Raw genomic sequence first — 21,742 nt, 5'->3', positions numbered from 1 at the left:
TAACAATTTCTATGAAGAAAGAAATTATTTTAGAGTCTCATTTCTTAAAGGAGTATGTCCCAAGAAACAGAATAAATGTAATGCCTCAAAATGGTGATTTTTTTAAATGAAATATTCTTGAAGAATAGGAGCCAATCATTTTTTTTTTTTTTTTTTTTTTTTTTTTTTTTTTTTTTTTTGGTTTTTCGAGACAGGGTTTCTCTGCGTAGCTTTGCACCTTTCCTGGAACTCACTTGGTAGCCCAGGCTGGCCTCAAACTCACAGAGATCCGCCTGCCTCTGCCTCCCGAGTGCTGGGATTAAAGGCGTGCACCACCGCCGCCCAGCGCCAATCATGTTTTAAGTCTCTAATTTTATACAGGATGATAGCCCTGTGTTTAAATATTATTTTCTCTCTTTTAATCCCTTGTTCTTGTTTTGGTCCTTGATTGGTGTTCTTGTTCTTGGCTACATTAATATGCTATATATACAATCCCTTTAAACAACATATTCTCCAGATGTCAAAAATATCCCTTGACTCTGAGTCAAACATCAGCTTTGTTATAGAAGGCACAGATATACTGTCTAAATGCCTGCTGCATGCAATCCCAGATACCATGCATGCAATATTGCCAATGATGTAAGGCCTCAACAATGCCCAAAACACAGGTGCCCAATATTAACAATAATCTAAAAAAAAAAATCTATGCTAGACTCACTTCTTTGTACTTCTTAAAGAACTATGGGGAATTCTTTCAAAGCCAACCAATCACAGTCACAAATAATCCTTGTTGCAAAATTATAATACCCACCCACTGTGTGTATGCTAGAGTTTTAAAAGTTTGCTACTTTACTTCATCTAAAATACCCCAATTACTCTAGGTTAAAAACTAGAGCAATCTAATATTACTAAGAATGTGCAAGCTTCATCAAAGATAGTTTCTATGGGAACACATGACAGACAGGCAGGCATACCAATGACAAAGTTGGCTTTGGAGGATGACTGCCCATACTGCTGCTCAATGTACTTTGGTTTATATGTCACCATGCCAAATAGAGAATTGAACTGAACGGTGCTTGCACACAGGTATAAGATGTATACTGGATTTCTAAGAAGAGTCTTCAGTGATGGAAGAAAATCTGTAAGACAAAAACAATATGGAGTCCTTAAAGACAGGGTCTCAGGTAGTAGACATTGCAATCTTCAGTACTGCAGTCTGCCTGGGTTTGAATCTGGGCACATACACTCCTACAGGAACACTATGTAGGACCAATAAGTAAGACAGGGACAGACCCCACCAGCTGATGTGTCAGTGACAAGGGCAGAGCATTTCTCCTCATCCTCCATCTAGAAGCCCTAGGCTGGACATCAGGAACTTCCATGTGAGTCTCTTTCTTCCAACATAGTTCATAGCTGTCTCCTTTAGTGGGTGTACCTTGGTGTTAAATGGACCTTTCTCCTACTCTCATCCTCCCATCATTCAGGCAATTAACTTCAACAAGTTGAAGAATGTCTTTAAACATAAATACAGGATTGCTTGAAAAGAAAGAGATGGGGACAATTTCTCAGTCATCATCTTCCCTGAGAAGAACTCCTGAGAACATTCCTGGCCTTTGCCTGCCTTGCACTTACACCCTTGCTGAGACACACATTTCTATATATTGTTCAAACAGGTGGATCTTACGTGTAAAAGGCTCTCAGACATGGAGTTATAGCCTCTTCTTTTCTGTCTACTCAGACTTCTGCTGAGCAGCTACTATGGAGAAGAACAATGGTGTGTGAGAGGGTAGAGCCACCCAAAAGGAAAATATGCAGGACTTTTGCTCATCTATCTGCATAACTTTTTCAATAAGACCATAGGTAATGGGATCCACAAAGCCTGCTCATGCACCAGGCATAGATCCTGATCACACTGCCTGATAAAACGGAGAGGGCCTTGGTCCGGCCTCAACTGAATGTACCAGGCTTAGCTGTCCCCTCATGGGAGAACTTACCCCGTTGGAGGAGTGGATGAGGGGGAGGGGAGGGGTAAAGGAGGGGGAGCAGGAGGAAGAAGGAGGAATGAGAGGGGGATCTGTGGTTGGTATGTAAAATCAACAAAAATATAAGCTTCTGGAATAAATGGAAAAATCAGAAAAAAATGACTTTCTTTCCCCATTTCTGCTTCCTGTATGGCTTTTTAACATTTCTTTCAGACAGGGGAGCCAAGTACTATTATTCATACACTTCCTCAAGTCCCACTAGGAAGATGGACAGTAGTAGTCCATGATCAAAGAGAATCTGACTTACTTCTTGCCATTTCCATGAATTTCATTTCTTCTCCAGGGGCCATTTGGTAGTTAATAGGGTCATCTATGATGAACTTGGACTTCTCAGATGAGGATCCAGAGTCCTCTCTACTTTGAGCTCTGGGTAGAGTCTTGGGTAAGCACCAGAAAGGCACAGCTGCAAGGAGACTTAGGAACCCTGCTATTAGGTAACCAAGCCACCAGGCCCCAACCCACTGGGGATCCTTCGGGGTGATGGTTATGTGGTCTGAAAGACAGAGGTTTGTTAAGTAGCAACTTTTTCAAGGTTAGGGTGTTGAAATGAGTTACTGCAGAAAACAAGTTCTAGCAACAATTCTACCACATCATAAAAAAAAAACTACCCAACAGGGTCAGGGAGATGGCTCAGAGAATGAGGACCAAAGTTCAGATTCCCCAGAACACACACACACACACACACACACACACACACACACACACACACACACACCTGATCTCCAGGAAAGGTGTTCCTGGAGGACTTTAGTTTCTCTGTTTGAATCGTGGGTTCAAGAGTCAGAGACTAAAGGCTGTGAAAGGCTTTGTCATTATAGTGTGCTCTGGGGCTATGCCTGGAGCACAGCAGGTGAAACACCCTATAGCCAGGTGCTCCTTCAGAAGTACTTGCATCTGATTAATTTATTGAATGTCTAAGACTGTCCTCAAAGAATAATGGCTGCCACTCCCCCAGATAATTGCCTAGTTGGAGAAAAGGCAGGGGAGAGAGGCTAAGAGTAGGAGAGAGGGAAGTGTGGTCACTAGAGACTTTCACTCCTGTGTGTTTTCTTTATTGGTTGATATCACTATAACAAATGTTGACACATCTGAGACCAGCGAGAGCCAGCAGGAGCCACAGTTTTGAGCCTGAACTGTGCTAGGTGTATTTGAACTGGCAGCTGCAGAAGACAATCTGCCTTCTTAACAGACCACAGGTCACCTTGTTCTAATCATTACCTGTTTATCCTTCTGTACCCATTAACACCCACATCTTCAGCATCAATGTGTATTCCACGGACTGTTTTTGTTTTAGGAAAGAATGCCACCTGGCCATTGTACTAAAAGCAAAATTTTCAGACTGGAGTGATGGCTCAGTGGTTAGGAGCACTTGCTGATTTTGTAGAGGATTGGGTTGCATTATCAGCACCCATATGGTAGCTCATAACTGTCTGTAACTCTGATTTCAGGGCATCTGACAGCTTCTTCTGTCCTCCTTCAGTAGTGAGCACTCATTTAGTGTACATATATATATGCATACAAATATTTATACACATACATTTTTTTAAAAAAATTTAAAAAACAAAAACAAAATTTGGTATTTTTTCTTAGTCCCATTAAAATTATAGTAGTTAAAATTAATGAATAAATAAAAATAAATTCAGGTTGGCAAGATGGCTTAGTGTGTACCAAGCCTGGGCATCTGAGTTCCTTCTCCGCACCCACCTGGTAAAAGGTGACAACCGAGTTGTTCACTGATCTTCACAAGTACATGATGGAATATACACACAGAGAGAAGTGTAATTTAATTAATTAATTAATAAACCTACTTACCTAGATTCACAAAGCCAATGTCAACATACAGTTTGGCGCATAATGAACCCAAGAGGAAGCCAAAAATGGGCCCTATAATTGCCACGGTCTGCACACATCCTGTAGAAAAAAGCAAACAAACCCAAATAAAACATATTAAGAAGGGAAGGAGATAAGAGAAAAAAATAAGAATACCTACCATTTGGCTTTGCCTTGATAAATTAATAAAGTGCTAAGCAGGAAATATAACTGAGATGCCATTGGCAGCTGCATATTAAATACCTCAGCACCTTATTTATGCGAGTGTCATTGGCTACTGTTTCAATGCACTGGGAAATAAGTCCTTCTTTATTTGGGGAGAAAACCATTACTTCTAACACAAGACCCTGACAAATTTAAATTCCAAACATGAAGCAAACTTTAGTTCTAACATTTGTTGTTGTCCACAGTTTAGGAATCCTAGTCCTTGAGAGGTGGAGGAAGGAGCTATCGGCCACTTGAGATAAAAAACAAACAAAGAAAACAGAACTGCACTAATTTGGTAATCTTGCAAAAAAATTGTTCATGGTTAGTTAAGCATAAGTTCTGTTTTGACATTAAAATGGATTTTTCCCAACTTGGTAATAAAGAGCGCTTGCTCATTCATGCGGAGCTTGTGAGGAAGCACTGTGGAGAGAGTGTTGTCTCAGGAAGGAGTTAGCAAAGGAGGTAGATTTTGGAGCAAGTTAAGTTTTTCTAGAAAGCTCACCACAGGTCAGGGGTAGCCTGACGGATGATGGGAGCAGGTTACAGAGGACAGTGTCACTAGTAAGCAGAAAGGTTGTCCTGCTCAGGAAAGTGTCTCCCATGGGCCATTCCCTCAACAAAAACACGCATATTCCTGGGAGATTACATGAACTGGAGGCATGGAGAGCCATTCATTGGCCTCTTTCAGAATAGAAGCAAGTGTAAGACCTTGTGTAGCCTCTGAGCACCTCCAGAGGAAGGTAAATCCTAGCCAGCTTCGGGAGCGATGCTTAGTGCACCCCCATCTAGTCTTTCTTTCACTCCTGAGTTATGCTCCAGTTTTCCATCAGAGCGAGAGCCTGTTCTTAATTTAAGTCTGTACTGGTATATGCAGGATATCAGGGATTTCTGTGGTATGTGCCCAGAAACACAGTGATTCTTGGTGTAGCCTCTCCTTCAGTCTTGTCCTTTGTCTCCAAAGGCTACACATTCAAAAGATCAGAATTCCAAGAAATCAAAACTGATGTATGAAACACAGAAGACAAAATAGTCATCCCTGCAGTTCTAATTTGTAGCTGAATTCCAGGTGTAAGACACCCATTAAATAGTGCTTGGATGTATCTGACCTTAAGAGTTCACTTCTGCTATACAATTTTGTGGGGAAGATTTTCCAATGCATTTGACCTTCTTTTGTAGTATATACTGGGGACTGCTGCTGATCTACAGATGGGGTAGCCTTGAGCCTTGCTTATGTTCTCTTTATATTTCTTTTCAGTCATTTATACCTGCTCTCAAGGTTCCAGAATTCCTTCCTATCTCAAATAGGAAAAAATAAAATAAAATAAAATATCCTTCAGTTAACCAGAGCTTTTATAATGCAAGGCAGTTTCTAGAACTGCAGAAACAACAGACACACATGAACACACGCACACACACACACACACACACACACACACACACACACACACACACACACACCAAACCAATAACAACAATAACAGAACATCAAAAACAGTCTCTGAACTCTGAAGTCCCCAAGATGCCTTCAGAAGGTCCCATGCCATTGCAGTTGAGGTCACAGCTATCTTTTTCTCGTTTGGTGTTCTTTTCCTTGTGCAACAGACACTGATTAATGAAGTGCCTTCACTGTACAAATCCTTTGTGTATTTCAGACATGTGATAGCTGAGTGAAAAAGAAGGCATGGAGCCTGAGCACTAAAACCTTCAATGCTAAATTTGGAATAGACGGAAAGGGGGCACAGGCACCCCACTTCTTATGCGGGATGAGGTGGGCATTACCAATGTAGAACGCAGCGTTATCCTCACTGGCAAAGTCATCCAGATAGGCGATACCGAGGGGTTGGATGGGAGTTTCCCCTAATCCTCGCAGGAGATTTCCCAGGAAGACATAAACCCACATGGAGGAGCTGGCATCCCCTTCACATTCTAGAAAGAAAGGCAAAGAAGAGGACTAGAACTAGCTCACTGTTGATGTTAAAATATTATTTCTACATTTCTATACTCGGTTTTAAACTAATTAGAAAGCGGAATCAAAATCTGCCACAGTGCTAATCTATTAAGATTTTGGATGAGATACTACACAGAGATACCTGTCAGCATGTTATCTGAGGCAAAACAGGTCATGAACAAAACTTATCCACATCTACATTTAATCAAAATTGTATAATTTTCAATCACAAGTAGTTTTTCATTGTTGTCCAAGTTCTACCTGAAACTCAAATGTTTATGTGGCTGATCAGTGCCACACTGGGCTGTATTGCCTACAGTTATATCTGGTAGTAATCAACTATTTTTAGAATTCTAGAAACAAGCCATATAAAAGTTATACATCTTATATTCTTCAGCAGTCCACATCTTCCAACCAAGGTAAAAGATTTTTTGACAATATTTTTAGGGCTGAATCTAAAGCTGACTATTTAAGGATACATTAATAAATGTCATGCCATAATCTGACCATATGAGGCAGAGCAGTTATGTCAGTCACATAAATGAAAGACCGCTTCACAGAGTTCCGGCACTCTAATAAAACCAAGGATGTTAACTGCCTCCAGTAATTACCACATCTAAACGCCCCCTCCCAGGCACACGCTGGGCTAAGCGGTTCTCGGGAATTTATAACTGGAGTCTTCGCATCAACACTGGGAGGTGGAAGCTATTTTTAACTAGGTGTGAAGGGGATGAAGAAGGAATTAAATGTAACCATGGGAAAAATTTACATTTCTTATCTGACCTTTTAGATTGATGTTTCTATTTGTGAAATTCATTTTATTTTCATTTCAAGACCCATCTCACTCGGAACCACTGGTAGATAGATGTTCCTAGTCACCAACAAACAATTTGTGTTCTTTTCCATAATATTGAAACACTGGAGTGTTTTACTGGGGTCATATCTTACAGCTTTATACTCTAGGAGCTGTTTGTGTGTGAGAGAGTGCTTAGCAGGGCAGGCATGTGAACAGTAGGTGTGCCTGCCCATCCTTGTGTGCCAGTAAAGGACAGAGCATATTGGTACCCCATTATTCTTGCCCTGTCACCTCAGGACAGAATCTCTCACGGAACCAGAAGCTTACTCTTCTAGCTGGGGGGCTAGTGAATTTTAGGAACCCACCTACCTGTCCCCTGTGGTGGGTCTATAGGCATGTGCAGACATGCCTAGATTTGTGAGTGGGTGCTGGGGATTTGAACTTAGGTCCTCATGTTTGAAAAGCAACCTCCCTTTCCCACTGAGCCATCTCCTCAGCACAACTGTAGAAACTTTTTGACACTTTAGTATTTCAAGTAATAATGCTTTTCAGAGAAAAAAAACTAATAAACTAAAGCATACATAAAAGCAAAAAACCATTTATTTACACAAGTCAGTTTTTAAAAACCATCTTACCATTATGTATTTTGTTTTGTGACTTCCCCATGACTGAGCTTGGTGACAGGTTGCTGGACTCTAGGTGGCATGGAGAGATGTTGGGAGTCAGGTTGGAGGAGGGAGAATACTTCTCATATTTCTCATAGCTGTACCTGCATACAAAGACAATTTTTACACTGACAGGCTAACATCATGCTAAAACAGAGGCTTGCTTTGCCACTCCTGAGGGAGTCAGGCTGGGTTTGCAGTTTCCTTCAAATTGGACTCATCAAGCCAAACCAGCACTGAGCAGCTACTTGTCTCATGGCTGGCCAGAAGATGCTGCCTGCCTTTGTGCCATTCTCAGGCCCTCCATGAACCAGAGACAGAAAAGAAAAGCAAGAATCATTTTCGGGCTCATTTTAGCAGAAGATAGTGACTGGCCATTATCTATTCCCTTAGAACAAGAGGTATCTACGTACATTTGCTGAAGACCAAGGCTGTTCCCAAGTCAGAGAAAAAATCAGTATCATATCAACTCGAGACGTTAGAACACTCACAGGCCAGTTCTAGAGAATGTGTAAAATGCAGCAGGGCTCTAGAGCCGTTCACCCAGCAGGAATTCGGCTTTTTCCCTCCAGGTAATGACTCTGACTACAAACTAATCCAGCCTCACCCCTCCAGCCCTCACCACTTCCTGAATTACTTTTTAAGTTGATACATGCCCTTGCTAAGTTGCCATGAGCTGGCCATGAAATCACTATGGCCTACACAGACCTGCCCTGAACTTATGTGATCCTCCTGCTTCAGCCTCAGGACTAGTGGGTATTACAGGCCTGTGTTATCAGCCCCAAATAATGGCAGAAAACATTTTGCTTTTCTTTTTTTCCATGCTGGGGGCTGATTCCACTTCCCTTGTGTACAGGACAGTGCTTTATATGGATAAGCCCCAGCCTCAGCCATAAATGCTCTTAAGTTGGGTTTTAGTTCTGAACAGCTTTCAAATTCTGCCTAAGGCAGCCTTTACTGAGCATGTAGAATTCTGTGCACATTTCCTGTGTCATCCCAAGCTTGTTCATCAGTACCAGTTTTCAAAGCAGTGGTCACAGTCACAATAAACCTTTAAACACCCCATGTCTGGGTCCATCAATAAAGGACCTGCAGGCATGAGGTCTGAGTTCAGATCCCTAGCATCCTGATAGATGATGGTGCATCAGCGGGCATATGCAACCCCAATACTGGGGAGGCAGAGCACGTCACCAGAGCTCACGGGTTAGCCAATCTGTGACAGTCCCCTTGTCTTTTCACAGTTCTTCTCTTAAGTGTCTTCACTAGGCTGTTGTTCTCTGTCATCCGCGCGCGCGTGTGTGTGTGTGTGTGTGTGTGTGTGTGTGTGTGTGTGTGTGTCTGTGTGTCTGTGAATGAGAGTATGTGAATGTGTGTATGCTAGTGTGCACACCCATGCTCACAGGGAGGCCAGAAGAAGGTACTGGGTGCCTCTGAGCTGGAATTACAGGTGTTTGTGCAACATGCAGCTTGTACAGCAAGTGCTCTTAGAGGCTTGGCCATCTTTTCCAGCCCCGTTCTCTACGGCTAACATCCCTATCTGACGTAGCACTGCACTCTGTATTTGTGTATTGTTTTCTCTTCCTCCTAAGACCCGTGAGCTTGGGGACTTCTTTCCATTCCCTTATCCACAGTGTCTAAGATAATGATCAGCATGGATCTATGCTATATCAATACTAGATAGATGAGTTAGTGGAGGTTAGAGAAAGAATGTTAAACTCAGCCAGCCAGAGTGGCCCTTCATAATTAGCATCTATGTAAAACCAATGTTATTTATTTGGAGAATACAGAATAAAAAGTTGTTTATATAAAACAATGCACATTTACAAAAAGCCCATAAGCAATGAACAGTGTTGTGAAAAGCTGTAAAGAATATCCAGTGATGGGGCTGAAGACATGGCTCACAGTGAAGAGTACTAGCTGCTCTTGCAGAGGACCTGGGTTCAATTCCCAGCACCCATGTGGCAGTTCACAACCAACTGCAAGTCCAGTTCAAAGGCATCCAATGTCCTCTTCTGGCCTCCATGACACTGCATGCACATCTTGCACAAAGATACAGGCAGGCAGAACATCCACATATACATATTTAAACAAATACCCACAATCCCAGAACTATAGAGGCTGAGGCAGGAAGGCTGTGAATTCAATGTCATCTTGGGCTGTTTAGTAAATTAAGTATCTGCCTAGCCAGAGCCACCTAGGAAGACATCTACCTTATGAAAACAAGACAAAATTATCATTTAAAAAAAAAGGAGGAGGAGATCTGCAACTGCAGGAAAAGGTTAGAAAAAGATGGATGCTTTAGACTTACTTCTCCATGAAGAACTGGGGCACTGCGATGAGCATTGTTCCCATGCCCATGACTAGGCATCCTGCTCCTATTATTTTTGGTCTGTGAAGCTTAGCACCAAAGTAGCTAACAAATGTGATGACCAGGAGATTCCCTTTGGGGGCAAGAAGAAGCAGTCATGGTCTAGGAAATAGTCAACAGCAGAAGCGAACAAATGATGCACACAAATTTATCGAAGCTTCACTCTAAGGAGACAACATACTCAGCCTTCCTGTCATGCTGCTTTGTCCTGTGAGCTAAAATGGCTGCGGAAATTACCTTCAGATTCATGACTCATCACTCACCCGATCTTTTTTGTCAAAATATTCCACTTACCATCCCCCTAGCACTTTGTTTGACCCAACCGAGTCATTTGTTCTTTTAAAAGCATTTTATCAGTAAATTAAATTACAGACAGAGGGCTGGAGGGAAGAGAGTGCACTGCTCTTACAGAGGACCAAGTTGGTTCTCCAAACCCACACTGGGTGGCTCACTGCTGCCTATAACTCCAGCTGCAGGGGATTAGAAGCCCTTATCAGAACTCCAAGGGCACCTGCATTCAAACGCACACACCTAGACACACTACACACACACACACACACACACACACACACACACACACACACACACATACACACACACACACACAAATAAAAATTAAAAATAAATCTAAATTATACAAGGCTTCCTCTAGTTGATATTTTTAATTTTTCTTAGTGATTTTGCAGCAAATTTTATTAGTTTTCTCCATTCACTTATGTTTTGGATTAAAGTTTCTATTAGTTTTCCAATTGCTTTTGAAATATATTTTTTTGTATTATCTCTAAAGCTGATATTCCTTGAAGAAAGGTATTACAAAAACACTATACTTCACTTTAACTGAAATAAAATATTAAACTCACATTTATAAAATGATCCTTTATTTCACAAGACAGGCATTTTAAAAACTGAATAAATTATGTTGGTTTTAAAGTAAGAATTGCATAATTCTAAAACAGCTCTAATGAAATGTCATGTTACTTTTGTATGCATGCATTTATGTGTACACATTCGTGTGTGTGTGTGTGTGTGTGTGTGTGTGTGTGTGTGTGTGTGTGTGTGTGTTGGTGTGCATATGGAGATTAGAGGTCAACCTTGAGTGTCAGCCCTCAGATGCTGTCTGCCTTGTTTCATAAGATGAAGCCTCCTCTCATAGGCCTGTGGCTTTCTGATTTAGGCTAGGCTGTAATCCAGCAAGTTATAACCTGTCTCTACCCATTCATTCTGCAATAACAAGAAAGGGTTCAATACCAATCTTGGATTTTTGTTCTTGTTTAATATGGATGCAGACATCAAACTCAGGTCTTCATGCTTACATGATACTTTACTGAATGAGCTAGCTCCTGAGCTCTATGATTCAACATGTTTTATGGGAATATTTCTCAGGTTCTGTTATATAAAAGAATTCCTAGGAGATGATACAAAAGGAGATACAAAGCTGTTAAAAATGTAAACATCTTGTCATATCCAATTTCTGCTGCTGTGGACCAGGGTCTAGTCAAGGAACCTGTACTTGCGAAGTAAGCTCAACTACAGTGGTGTGGAGCACACCAGCAATACACCATGAGAAACCTGTGTTAGGGGTGTACATTTTAAGGACCTTTCACATTTTAGCTATAATCATTTGGGAAGTCTCATTTGCAGGAACTCCTGTCTAGATAAAGAAGCAAACCCTTCCCCATCGGCTGGCTGTGGCGGCCAATGGGTGGCCTGACTTTTTGCTGTCCTTGGTGTTTCCATGTTACAGCAGGAGCATATTTCCCATCTGCAAGCAATCATCTGGGTTACTACTGTTCAGACATACTGCCAGAGTTAGTCAATTGGAAAATGAGTGGTGAATTTTACAGCCCGAAGGATAATAATAAGGTCGTGGGAAAAGTAGCTTGGAAATGAGGTCTATGTGCTTGACTCTTGGAAGAATTCAGCTCTTTAAAATTTGCTTTAAAAAAAAAGGATGAGAATACACATTTGACACTTAAGTAGTGTAAGATACTATACTGGTTATGTCTTTCTGTTTGTAAATCTGACTTACATTTTATAACAATTCTTTTATAGCTCCATGTACCCTCCACCAAACACTCAAAATAAGGGACTGGGGTTCAAAGGTGTTTCTTTTTCACATTAATGAATAATGCCATTTCATTACCTGTTCCATCTCCAGGAGTTTAAGTTTCCTGTATGTGCTATAATAGCAACCTTTCAAAGTTCCCAGGAGAGATACATGAGAAATATATGATAATTTAAAGTCTAAAATAAAAATGAATGGGAACATCTGGAAAGAGGGTCAGGGAATAACCTGCTGGCTGTGTTCAGATCCCCAACACCAACATAAAAGTTGGCATGAAGCTGGCACCAGTAATCTGGTACTGGGCTCAGAGGAGGAGGTGTGAAGACTAGGAAATTCCAAAGGCTTTCTGGCCAGCCAGCCAACTACAATTCTGAGCACCAGGTTCAGTGAGAGACTCTGTCTCAAAAGACAAAGTGAACAGTAATAAAGGAAGATGTTGGACGTCTACCTCTGGCTTCCACATATGCTTGCACAAGCAGAGTATCTGTGTACACATATGTATGTACATGTTTGCACAGATATCACATATATATGTGTATACACACACACACACACACACACACACACACACACACACACACACACTGAATTGGATATAAAAATTCTTCCATACTTCACATGGCTAATTGATAAATAGATAAGAGGTCCAGAAAGTTTAATAAATGCTTTACCAAATTTACCCCTCGATTTTTTTCTTTTTATGTACACACATTCAAAATTTCAAATCTTAGAAAAGAAAGCAAGCAACTAAAGTTATCTTATGTACTAGAAACAAAGACTGAACAAGGAAAGTGTGAGCATTGGCAACTGAAGCCCAAGTGTAGTTGTGAATTGGAAGGTCAATATCCTATTAACAAACAGAACAGTGAGTGAAGCCTGCTTAGACTCATTACAGGAGTGAGAATAGGAGCTAAGACGAAATCCATTAATTAAGCCACTATATAACAGGTAGAAGAACCATTTCTTGCAGAATAGAAGACATGTAGTGAATCCCTCAATGCAGCCAGTAAATGAAATATAAGAAAAACTGAGCCTAGCATGGTGGTGCACACTTCAATCCCAGCACTCAGGAGGCTGTAGCCAACAGATCTATGTTATTTGAGGTCAAACTGGCCTACACAGTGAGTTACATGCCAGCCAGGGTCACAGAATGAGATACCATGCCACAGAAAATCAAAACAGTGAAAGACAGAAAGAAGAAAGAGAAATGTGCTGAGTAATAAAATTTTAAAGTAAGCTTACTAAAAACCATACAAAACAAATTAATACATTAATTAAAATAAAAACCATGCAACAGGTTTATTGTTGAATAGTGATGTTTTAAAAGCACTGTAGTAAGTCAGAAACAAGAAAATGGTATTAATTATCACCACTTCAATTCAACATAGTCTCAAGGCCAATTGAGTAAGAAAAGGCAAGAATCACTGGCATACTTAGGAATCAAAAATAAATAAATAAATAAATATAATAATGTCTTCTATTTCAGTCATGTGATTTTCTATTCAGAATATGCTAGAGTTTCTATGGACAATCAATTGAAATTGAAAGAATTTCAACCAAGTTGTTGCATGTATAGATTATTACATATAATTTTTGTTGTATGTATGTGGGATGTGTGTGTATTCATACATGTGTGGGAACATATGTGTGTGGGAGGAAAGTGCACATGTGTTGCATGTGTGTAGAGACTGGCTGCTGGCACTAGGTATCATTTTGGACCCATTTCCACCTTATATATTGAGGTAATCCAACAGAGAGTTCACACCATTTCTAAGCATCTCTAGCACTAAGGTGTTTCTACATAGAACCAAGAGCAAGGAAAATTAAACTTGCTGATATCTCATTTTCACTGGCACATCTCCCTCCATCCGTAATTCTGCCTCTCTCAGCAGGTACTGGCTTCCTATCAATACTCCTTTTTTTCCCATGATACAGACTATCACCTGACAGAAGGAAGTGCCACTGTGATATAAGGAACTGGTATGATTAGGCATTTTAGAATCTTGATATATGCGAGGTCATTGACTAACAGCAATCAATGATGGCTTCTGACAACAAGAAACGCAGACTTGCTGTGAGATGTCTCAGCAGGCAAAGGCACTTGTCACCAAGTTGATGACTTGAGTTCAATCCAGAGAGCCAACATGGTGGAAAGAGAAAAATGACTCTCAAAGTATCCTTTGACCTCTCATGTCCACCATGGAACACATATGTATGCACATGCAAACACACAGACTAAATTAATAACTAAATAACTGACTAACTAAATATAATCTAAAACAAAAACAAAGAGAAGCTTGGGTCCCCTCCCTGCAGAATCAGTACCTGTACTTTAACACTCCCCAGACAACACTATGTCCATTAAGGTGTGAATGGCACTGATTCAGGATCTTTGTGAACAAATAATTAGCTGGCATTCTCTACCTACAAAGGCTGATAGCCTGCTTAGAACACTAGTGGTTGGAATTTTATGGGTTAAGAGTCAAATTATCTTAGGTCTTCTTAATCTCCTACATAGTAATTTGTCACCTAGCTTTGTGTATGACCTGACATCTTCCTGACCACTAGGTAGGTAAATACCCTTGACTGTATGAACAGATCTCTAACCTGTCCTAAAGCTAATATCATCATCAAGCAGGCTCTTAGTCCAATAGCAGGGGTTTCCCCTACTCTGCTATAACCACCTACCTGGTGTTTCCACCAGCATGTTTGGAAGCATCTTGATTTATGGCTTTCTTTGTTCTTAAAACAAAACCTTCATGAAACAGTTACAACATTAGGATACTATTTGGAGTAGCCTAAGTCTGTGTTCCTGGGTTATGGTCATGCATCATCTCTAAAATAAACTATCTCTTATCCCTTTTGAAGTGAGGGCTGTGTTTATTGCAAAAGCCAGAAGGGAAAAGTTTATATGTTCATTGGTCCCACTTTCTCTGTGACATCCCAAGTCACAAATGAAATCAAAATAGCAAAATTTAAAAAAAAAAAATGAAGATTTAAATAGTCTTCTCATTCGAGGTAAAGTTGACACTAAAGCAGTTAAGAGACTTCCCTGCAATTTTATTTGTCCCAAATGGCATCAGTGACCACTAAGGGGATTATTTTATTTACTTTGAAAAGGCACTAAATACTTCACATTTCTATTAATCCAGGGAGCAGACTAACTGGAACCACACTCTTTCCAACACTTTCAAATCAGTCATTGAAGTCACTCTTTGAAGATGGAGTCTAAGCAATTGCCAAACGGAGGCTACCTAATTGTAAGTTTTTACAGTCTGCTCTGCTCTTGTGTTCCTGCTGATAGAATAGAATCCCCTTTCTCTCTTTCATAGCTACTGTGTAGAAAAATACATATGTATCTACTTCTTAAATATTTGGGCTACATTTTGGCAGAATCCCTTTGCATGTTCCCACATTCTCACTTCTCTAAGAGGTGCTTCCCACATACCACAACCCCAAACACCAATCAGCACCCCATCTTCCTCTAAGAAAAGTCTCCTCTGAGATATGTAACTGATTCATCTAAGGTGTCCAGTCAGAAATACTGGCGGCAGGGAAATTATCAGTTGCCTACTCTGTCAAAGAATGGGTTTCCTTTATGTAGCATAAGGTCCTGGCAGATTTGTCCAAATAGAATTTTACAGGTTGGATCTCAGCAGACAATGAAGGATGACATTGAGCAGGTTTCAGAGAAAGACCTGGGACTTAAAGAGAAAGTCTGGCTTCTGTAATACCTACCGATTTCAAAACTACCATCAATTATTCCCACCAGAGAGGAAGAGATATCAAACCTTCTCTCTATCTGAGTGATGGTGCTCTTCAGATAGCCTTCTGCCAATGCTTTGGCAAAGTAAACAAAAGACAGGGCACCCAAGAACACCTGGAAAACAGGAAAGGGCACATGTGGTCTGACTAGCTTGGCATAGCTCAGAAGTTACTAAGGAAACAAAATTCAGAGGAAGAGCAATGTTGAACAGCAAGTGTTACCATTGACAGTTTGATTCAAGTACTGTTGCAGCTCTAATTAGTCTCAAGACCATGCAGCATTCCTCCCCTCCCCCCAAAACAACCCCTCTAAATTACTTGGCAGTTGAAATACATGCTGATTTTCATGTAAATTGCGTGCAGGATTCCATCTCTCCCGTACCCCTCCAATAAAGACATTAAAGAGAGTCTAGACTTGAGACTATCAATGAGTGGTATGGAAAAAGCCATAGATGAGTAAGGAAATAAAAGAAGTGAAAATCATAACCCATACATGTGCCATCTTCTCACAAGTTCAACCTTGCCTATTATACATTTTGAAATCAAAGTCCTGCATTAGCAGGAAACATCCTACACTGAAATGTTCAGTCTACTTTTTTGTTTGTTTGGTTTTTTTGAGACCAAGTCCTTTAGATATGTACTTGTTAACTTTATTCTTAAATTTTCAGTGTTTCTTCAGTATCTGGTTATATTTTAATACATGTATTTTAATCATATGTGTAAAGTAGTATGCATGTGAATTCAGTTTCATATTTATTAAAATACAATATTATTTTATTTTATTAATAGCATTTGCTGTAAAGAAGGGAGACTTGCATCATGCAGACACCTGTCCCTTTCTGTGTAACAAGAAAAGCCAAAGTTTTCTTTCTCAGAAGGAAAACAGTGTGGGTGTTTAGTACAATACATGGTGGAGAGCAGTGCTTTAACAAATGTCTGCTTCTCCGTCTCCCCTGTTCATACAAGACCTTCAAAAGAGTCCACGAAATCCATCTAGCCTGCAAAAATGATTCCACTGCTTGGCGAGTGGGCTTACTAATTTGCAGTTAGGAGCCTATGTTCAAAAAGAAAGCGATTTCCTCTCCTAGCCGAATTTTATCTGGAAGGAAGTCAGCATATAAACTGCACCAAGCCTTCTACCTTGAGTTCGCCACAGCACGGCCGCCGTGCTTCCTCTGGGGACGGATTCCCCACTTTAAGGGACTGACTTCTGACAGGACGCGCTGGATTTTTGTGGAACAAATGGGCGTTTTTCTTGGATGAGGTGTCCATTATGAAAACGTTCCTTATCCCAGCCTGTCAAAGTTGATTTGAAAAGGAAACAACAATTTAATTCTGATCTACATAATTTGAAAACGTTTCCATTTCACAGTAGACTACAGTTCTATAGGTATAGTTTAAAGGGTCGCTATCCCCTCTTACCACAGTAAGTTGGCAACATTTTTCAATTAAAATCAGACAGGATATTTGATTAACGAATCCTGCCATTGAGAGCCTACAGCCAGCGTTCCTTTTCAGTCTCTTCACTTTGAGCCTCATTATAGCAAAGAATAAATTTCCATGTTGCCTTTGGAATAAATAACGAGGCAGAAATTTTCTGACTTTGTGGTCTCGCCAGATTAAACTGGGCGCGAGCAGGAAGAGGAAGAGGAATCCAACCTCTTGAATATTGATTCATTAGAATTAAGGCTTCCAAGACTCAATGAATAGCAGAAGCTGTCACCATCCCAGACCCCTGAAGCACCTTAGCATTCCCGTGGCACCCAAGTAAGGATTAAAACGAGGCAACAAGGAAGAGGTCCAATTTGTGTACCACTTGGCTAATGAGGAAGGAATGTGAACGATAAAGTTCTAGTGCCTAGACTGAATTTAGATGAAAGGACAGGCTTTAGTTTGCCTTAGAGGAAGGGAAACCCTCCCCATGCTTAATTCCCACCCTCCCCTCTCTCTTCCTCCTGACCAAACTCATAACAGTTTTGCACAATCTGACCCTACTTCTCCCTGTTAACATTAATATTTACACATCCTGTGCTACACTTTGTTAGCTTTCTACATGAGCCAGAGTTTGTCTGATAATCTAATGCATGCCACAGGATTCAAAAATTAAAACAGCATGGCTATCCCTGCTGGTTACAAGATGCCCACTTGTACACAAATAGAGATTTTCTAAGCCTCATTACACTGACTGAAGAAATATTTGGAGTAAAACTTCATGCATGCGGTAGAATTTAGGATTGTTCTGCTTATGTATATACAATCTTGACCTTGTTAGCCAATTCTTCTTCTTCTTGGTTTATTAAAGTTCCACCATTTGGCATCACAGATAGCATTTCATTTTTGAAAAGAAAATCAAGGAATGATGTTGGCATGACTCATTTTGAAACACAAAAGTAACAGCAGACAACCCTAACAATTTAAAAATGGAGTAGATGTCTTTACTCTTTATTTTATGGGAAATGTACAAGGTTTAAAAGAGAGGGGCAGGGGCTTTTTTTTTTAAATACTGTAAGACATAAAGTAAATGACAGGATACTTTATCAAGAGATCACCTCTAAGGGAAGTAAGCAGAGGATGACATGAATTCACTGATGCTATTTATTTGATACAACTGAAGGGACCTGCTTTATGAAGTTTCATGAGGACACCATAAAAAGACAAACTTCAGAACAAACCTATAGATGATAAACTCCCCCAAAATGTTACCAAAACCAAATCAATTGCTCAATACTTTAATTGGGATTATTCTAAAAAATCAGAAATTTGATAATAATAGTGGTTGATAACATTCAACATCCATTCCTGATAAAAAACAACAACAGTAACAGAAACAAAATCAGAACTCTTAAGAAACACTGTCAGCAGACTGGGGTGCTAACTTTACCTACCTACTAAATTACTGAGATTGGATATCCAAAACAATGCTGTGCAAGAACAATCAAACTCTACTTGAGAAACACAGGCTCCTGCAATGTTGAGTAGGTTTCATTTCAACAAGTCTCCAACAGTAGATGGAGAACATCTAGAAACAGTCAATGTTTAGGATGAAAAATATCCAAATAGCCAAATGATCTAAATGGCCAACACATTATGGGGATGTCTCACAACGAGGTCTTAGAAGCCACTGGGAGGTAAAGTGAAGAAGTAAATACAGAAATTGAACAGAGAAGAATGTATTTTTAAAACAGTGCGACAAACAGAATGATAAGAAATGAACTTCCATGCAGAGAAATAAAGTTTCAGCAACTTCAGTGAAAATGCATTATTTCTGGTGAATGGCATTGCAGAGAAGTTTTTAATGTTAATTAAGTCTATGCATATTTTCTAGTTTTTCCATAATAAACATGCATTCTACATAAAAATATTATGACACTAGAAACCTAAAAATATCACTACATAAAAACATATATCCAGAAAGATTTTTAAACACAAAAGGAATAATAGTAAATTTACAACTCAAAATGTGATTCTTTCCAGAAACTATACAATTAAAATTTGAATTTTTTTAGGGCCTATCAACATACTTCCTCCCATCAGACATGATTTTGAAGCTGTTAACTAGATTATGCAACACATCACTTGAACTAAATCTTTCTTTCAAAGAGCAAATGGTTTGATTATCAGCTGCTCATGCCAAACGGTAAAACATACTGGAAATAATATTTTTAAAATCTGAGATATTTGAGTATGCTATCTTCTTGTATCTGGGTGTGTTGACACAATCATTCTTACTGTGATCGGATGGTAAGGACAAAGAGCAGACACCCTGATCTGGGTCAATATTGTGATCAGACAAAGTAACACTCTTAAAAAATTGACACTACATAGTATTGCTGAAGCAAAACTGCATCTTAATGGCCAATATGCAAATCAGCATGACTGCAGTATGTTCTAAGCAGGTTTCAACTTGTGTGATCTTCTCAGTGCTTTGAAAGGATGGGGAGAAAAGTGTGATGACATGAATGGAAAGACTTCTGCAGTCAAGACCCCTTCTCTTCCACTGCATTTGTATAGTAGGACTAGAGCACAGTTTAGAGGGACATGCATCTGATATATCCTTGGTCCACTTGAGTAGATTTTTCAAAAAAAAAAAAAATAATAAAAAGGCAGATGGCAAAGTTTCATTCAATATTCTAGGTTAGGGCATACATACTCCAAATTCTAAAGCAAACAAGTCAAGCTAGTAGTTTTTTAAAGTTGAAGTCTCTGTTCACATGGGTTGGTTTGAGAATCTAGTCTTTAAATGAGTATAGATGGCCAAGGTCAGTAAAGTTAGTCACACATATATACAAGGGCCCTATGCTCTGGACCAGCTTTGTGCAGCCACCCTGCATGGGCTGTCACAGAGAAGGTCAGACAGTAGCCACACCCAGCCCTCCCTCTCAACAGCTCTGCACTAGCCAGGTGCTCTGACTTCAAGGGCTTAAAAACTAACCTGTGGACTTTGGTGAGGAGCAATGTGCCTTTCGTAGAATACTGATCTGCCACCCCTAACAACAAATGATTTTACTATCAGATTTACATTTCATAAGCACTACTTCTATTCAGAGTGTAATCTTTAAAATAACCTCCCAACTTCAAAATCATCATATCTACTTACAAAATGATTTGGCTAAGAGCAGTTAAGGTTTCTGTCAGAGGCTACCCAACTGATAAGCAGCAAAGCCCAAATTCGAAAGCAGATCTGAATTTACCTGGCTTATCCAACCAGAGAGACTTTCCTATTTGACCCAGCTAACAGGAGAACCCACTGCCTTTTACTGAAGTGTCATGGAAATCAAAGTCTTGCAGAAATCAATGTCAAATTATCAACTTCTATCCTAGGAGAGCAAAGCATAATGCTCACACAATTAAAAAACACTAGTAAATGAATGAATGAATGAATTAATTAATTAATTAATAAAAAGAACCCATTCTTACCTGGAGGTAGAGATCAAAGCTGGCCAGTTCTCAGAAAGTTCAGCAAAAGCCTGAATCACAGGGCACAGCCTGAAAGAAGAAACTGAGGCAACACTCCACAGCAGTTCTGAGTAGTTCTGGCAAGTCAAGAGAGCTGGTGGGCACAGACAGAACAGATTAGAGAAAAGAAAAGACCAAGGGTCTGGTCTCACCCGGGCAATCTTTCGCCTTTCCAGTTGGCCTCTTTTTTTCTGGCAGTCTGGAGGGAATTGGGCACCCTGGCAAGGGCACTGCCCTGCGCCTCAGCTCCCAGGGTGCCGAGAGCGCTGGAGACTTTGAGCCATTTCTTTGCAAATTGCAGAAAGTTTAAGGCCACACGTGATAAAGCTTTGTTTATAGGAGAAAGAGGAAAAAAGAAAAGACCACTGTGATTTTTACTTGCTGATCCCAGAAAACACAACTCCACAGGGGTTAGGAGGGGTAAGGAAGCAGGAGCCAGGACAGGGGAAGGAAGTTTGTAACAAAGACCACCCCCCTTCTTCCAAGCAGTTCTCCAGCCAGCCATTCCTTAGGGATATCAATGGGCCAGTCTTGTTGTGCTGCATTTGTTTGTTTGCTATTATTTAAAAATATATTCTTGGGCTAATTCCTGGCATGGTTTCCTCTCCCATTGGGATTCTAGAATCTGCAGGAACACTTTTAGGTCAGAATCAAAGCTCTGCAGGCTCCTTCCAGGTGGAGTTCATTCTCAAAGAAAAAAAAACAAAAACAAAAACAAAAAACAGTAGCTTTCACCCAACCCTTGATTCTTGAAATTTGACAAAATAGCAGCTTCATTTTTGGCATTCGATTGTGTATGCTACCTAATCCTGAATGAAGAGAATGTCTTACTCTGAGAAATTGTGCAACTTAAATAAATTCTTTTCCCAAGAGAATGATTTTTAGAGGATTTTGAACAACATTAGTTTACATTTTGTTTCCACCTGTAAGGGAATTTACCACCGGAATTCTCCAAGGTTTACCTGGTTCTTCCAGGGCTGTAACTCTGAGTAGGCCACTTAATCTCAACATGTTCCGTAATGGAACTAAATATTTGGTCTTCAAAATGAGATTTCTAGGGATAGTCCAATGCTTAATTATGTCATGCCCATTACATATGAAAGCCCCAAAGGAGCTAACAG

The 21,742-nt window shown here is 40.1% G+C and overlaps 1 protein-coding gene across 4 annotated transcripts in view; it reads right to left on the bottom strand.

The window, feature by feature from the left end:
- The window catches only part of Slco1c1 (solute carrier organic anion transporter family member 1C1), a 43,244-nt gene extending 22,310 nt beyond the window's left edge, over window positions 1-20,934 (bottom strand). Inside the window, exons 1-10 of one of the 4 annotated variants that reach the window (XM_015995365.3) lie at window positions 20,583-20,814; window positions 18,551-18,684; window positions 16,806-16,961; window positions 15,639-15,780; window positions 9,776-9,908; window positions 7,438-7,571; window positions 5,838-5,984; window positions 3,834-3,932; window positions 2,269-2,514; window positions 954-1,118 (exon numbers count right to left, since the gene is read on the bottom strand). In XM_015995365.3, coding sequence (XP_015850851.1) covers window positions 954-1,118; window positions 2,269-2,514; window positions 3,834-3,932; window positions 5,838-5,984; window positions 7,438-7,571; window positions 9,776-9,908; window positions 15,639-15,780; window positions 16,806-16,937 — 1,198 coding nt within the window. In that variant the 5' untranslated portion in view covers window positions 16,938-16,961; window positions 18,551-18,684; window positions 20,583-20,814. Of the gene's footprint in view, window positions 1-953; window positions 1,119-2,268; window positions 2,515-3,833; window positions 3,933-5,837; window positions 5,985-7,437; window positions 7,572-9,775; window positions 9,909-15,638; window positions 15,781-16,805; window positions 16,962-17,409; window positions 17,464-18,550; window positions 18,685-20,582 lie in introns of those variants that run through there. The other 3 variants (XM_006976483.4, XM_076568191.1, XM_076568190.1) reach the window with 3 other exon arrangements.
- Between the last annotated feature and the right edge of the window lie 808 nt (window positions 20,935-21,742).

Source organism: Peromyscus maniculatus, chromosome 3, assembly GCF_049852395.1.
Source record: "Peromyscus maniculatus bairdii isolate BWxNUB_F1_BW_parent chromosome 3, HU_Pman_BW_mat_3.1, whole genome shotgun sequence".
NCBI classification, from domain to species: Eukaryota; Metazoa; Chordata; class Mammalia; order Rodentia; family Cricetidae; genus Peromyscus; species Peromyscus maniculatus.
The sequence above is the reverse complement of the archived record's forward strand: the minus strand, read 5'-3'. Positions and strand labels throughout refer to the sequence as shown.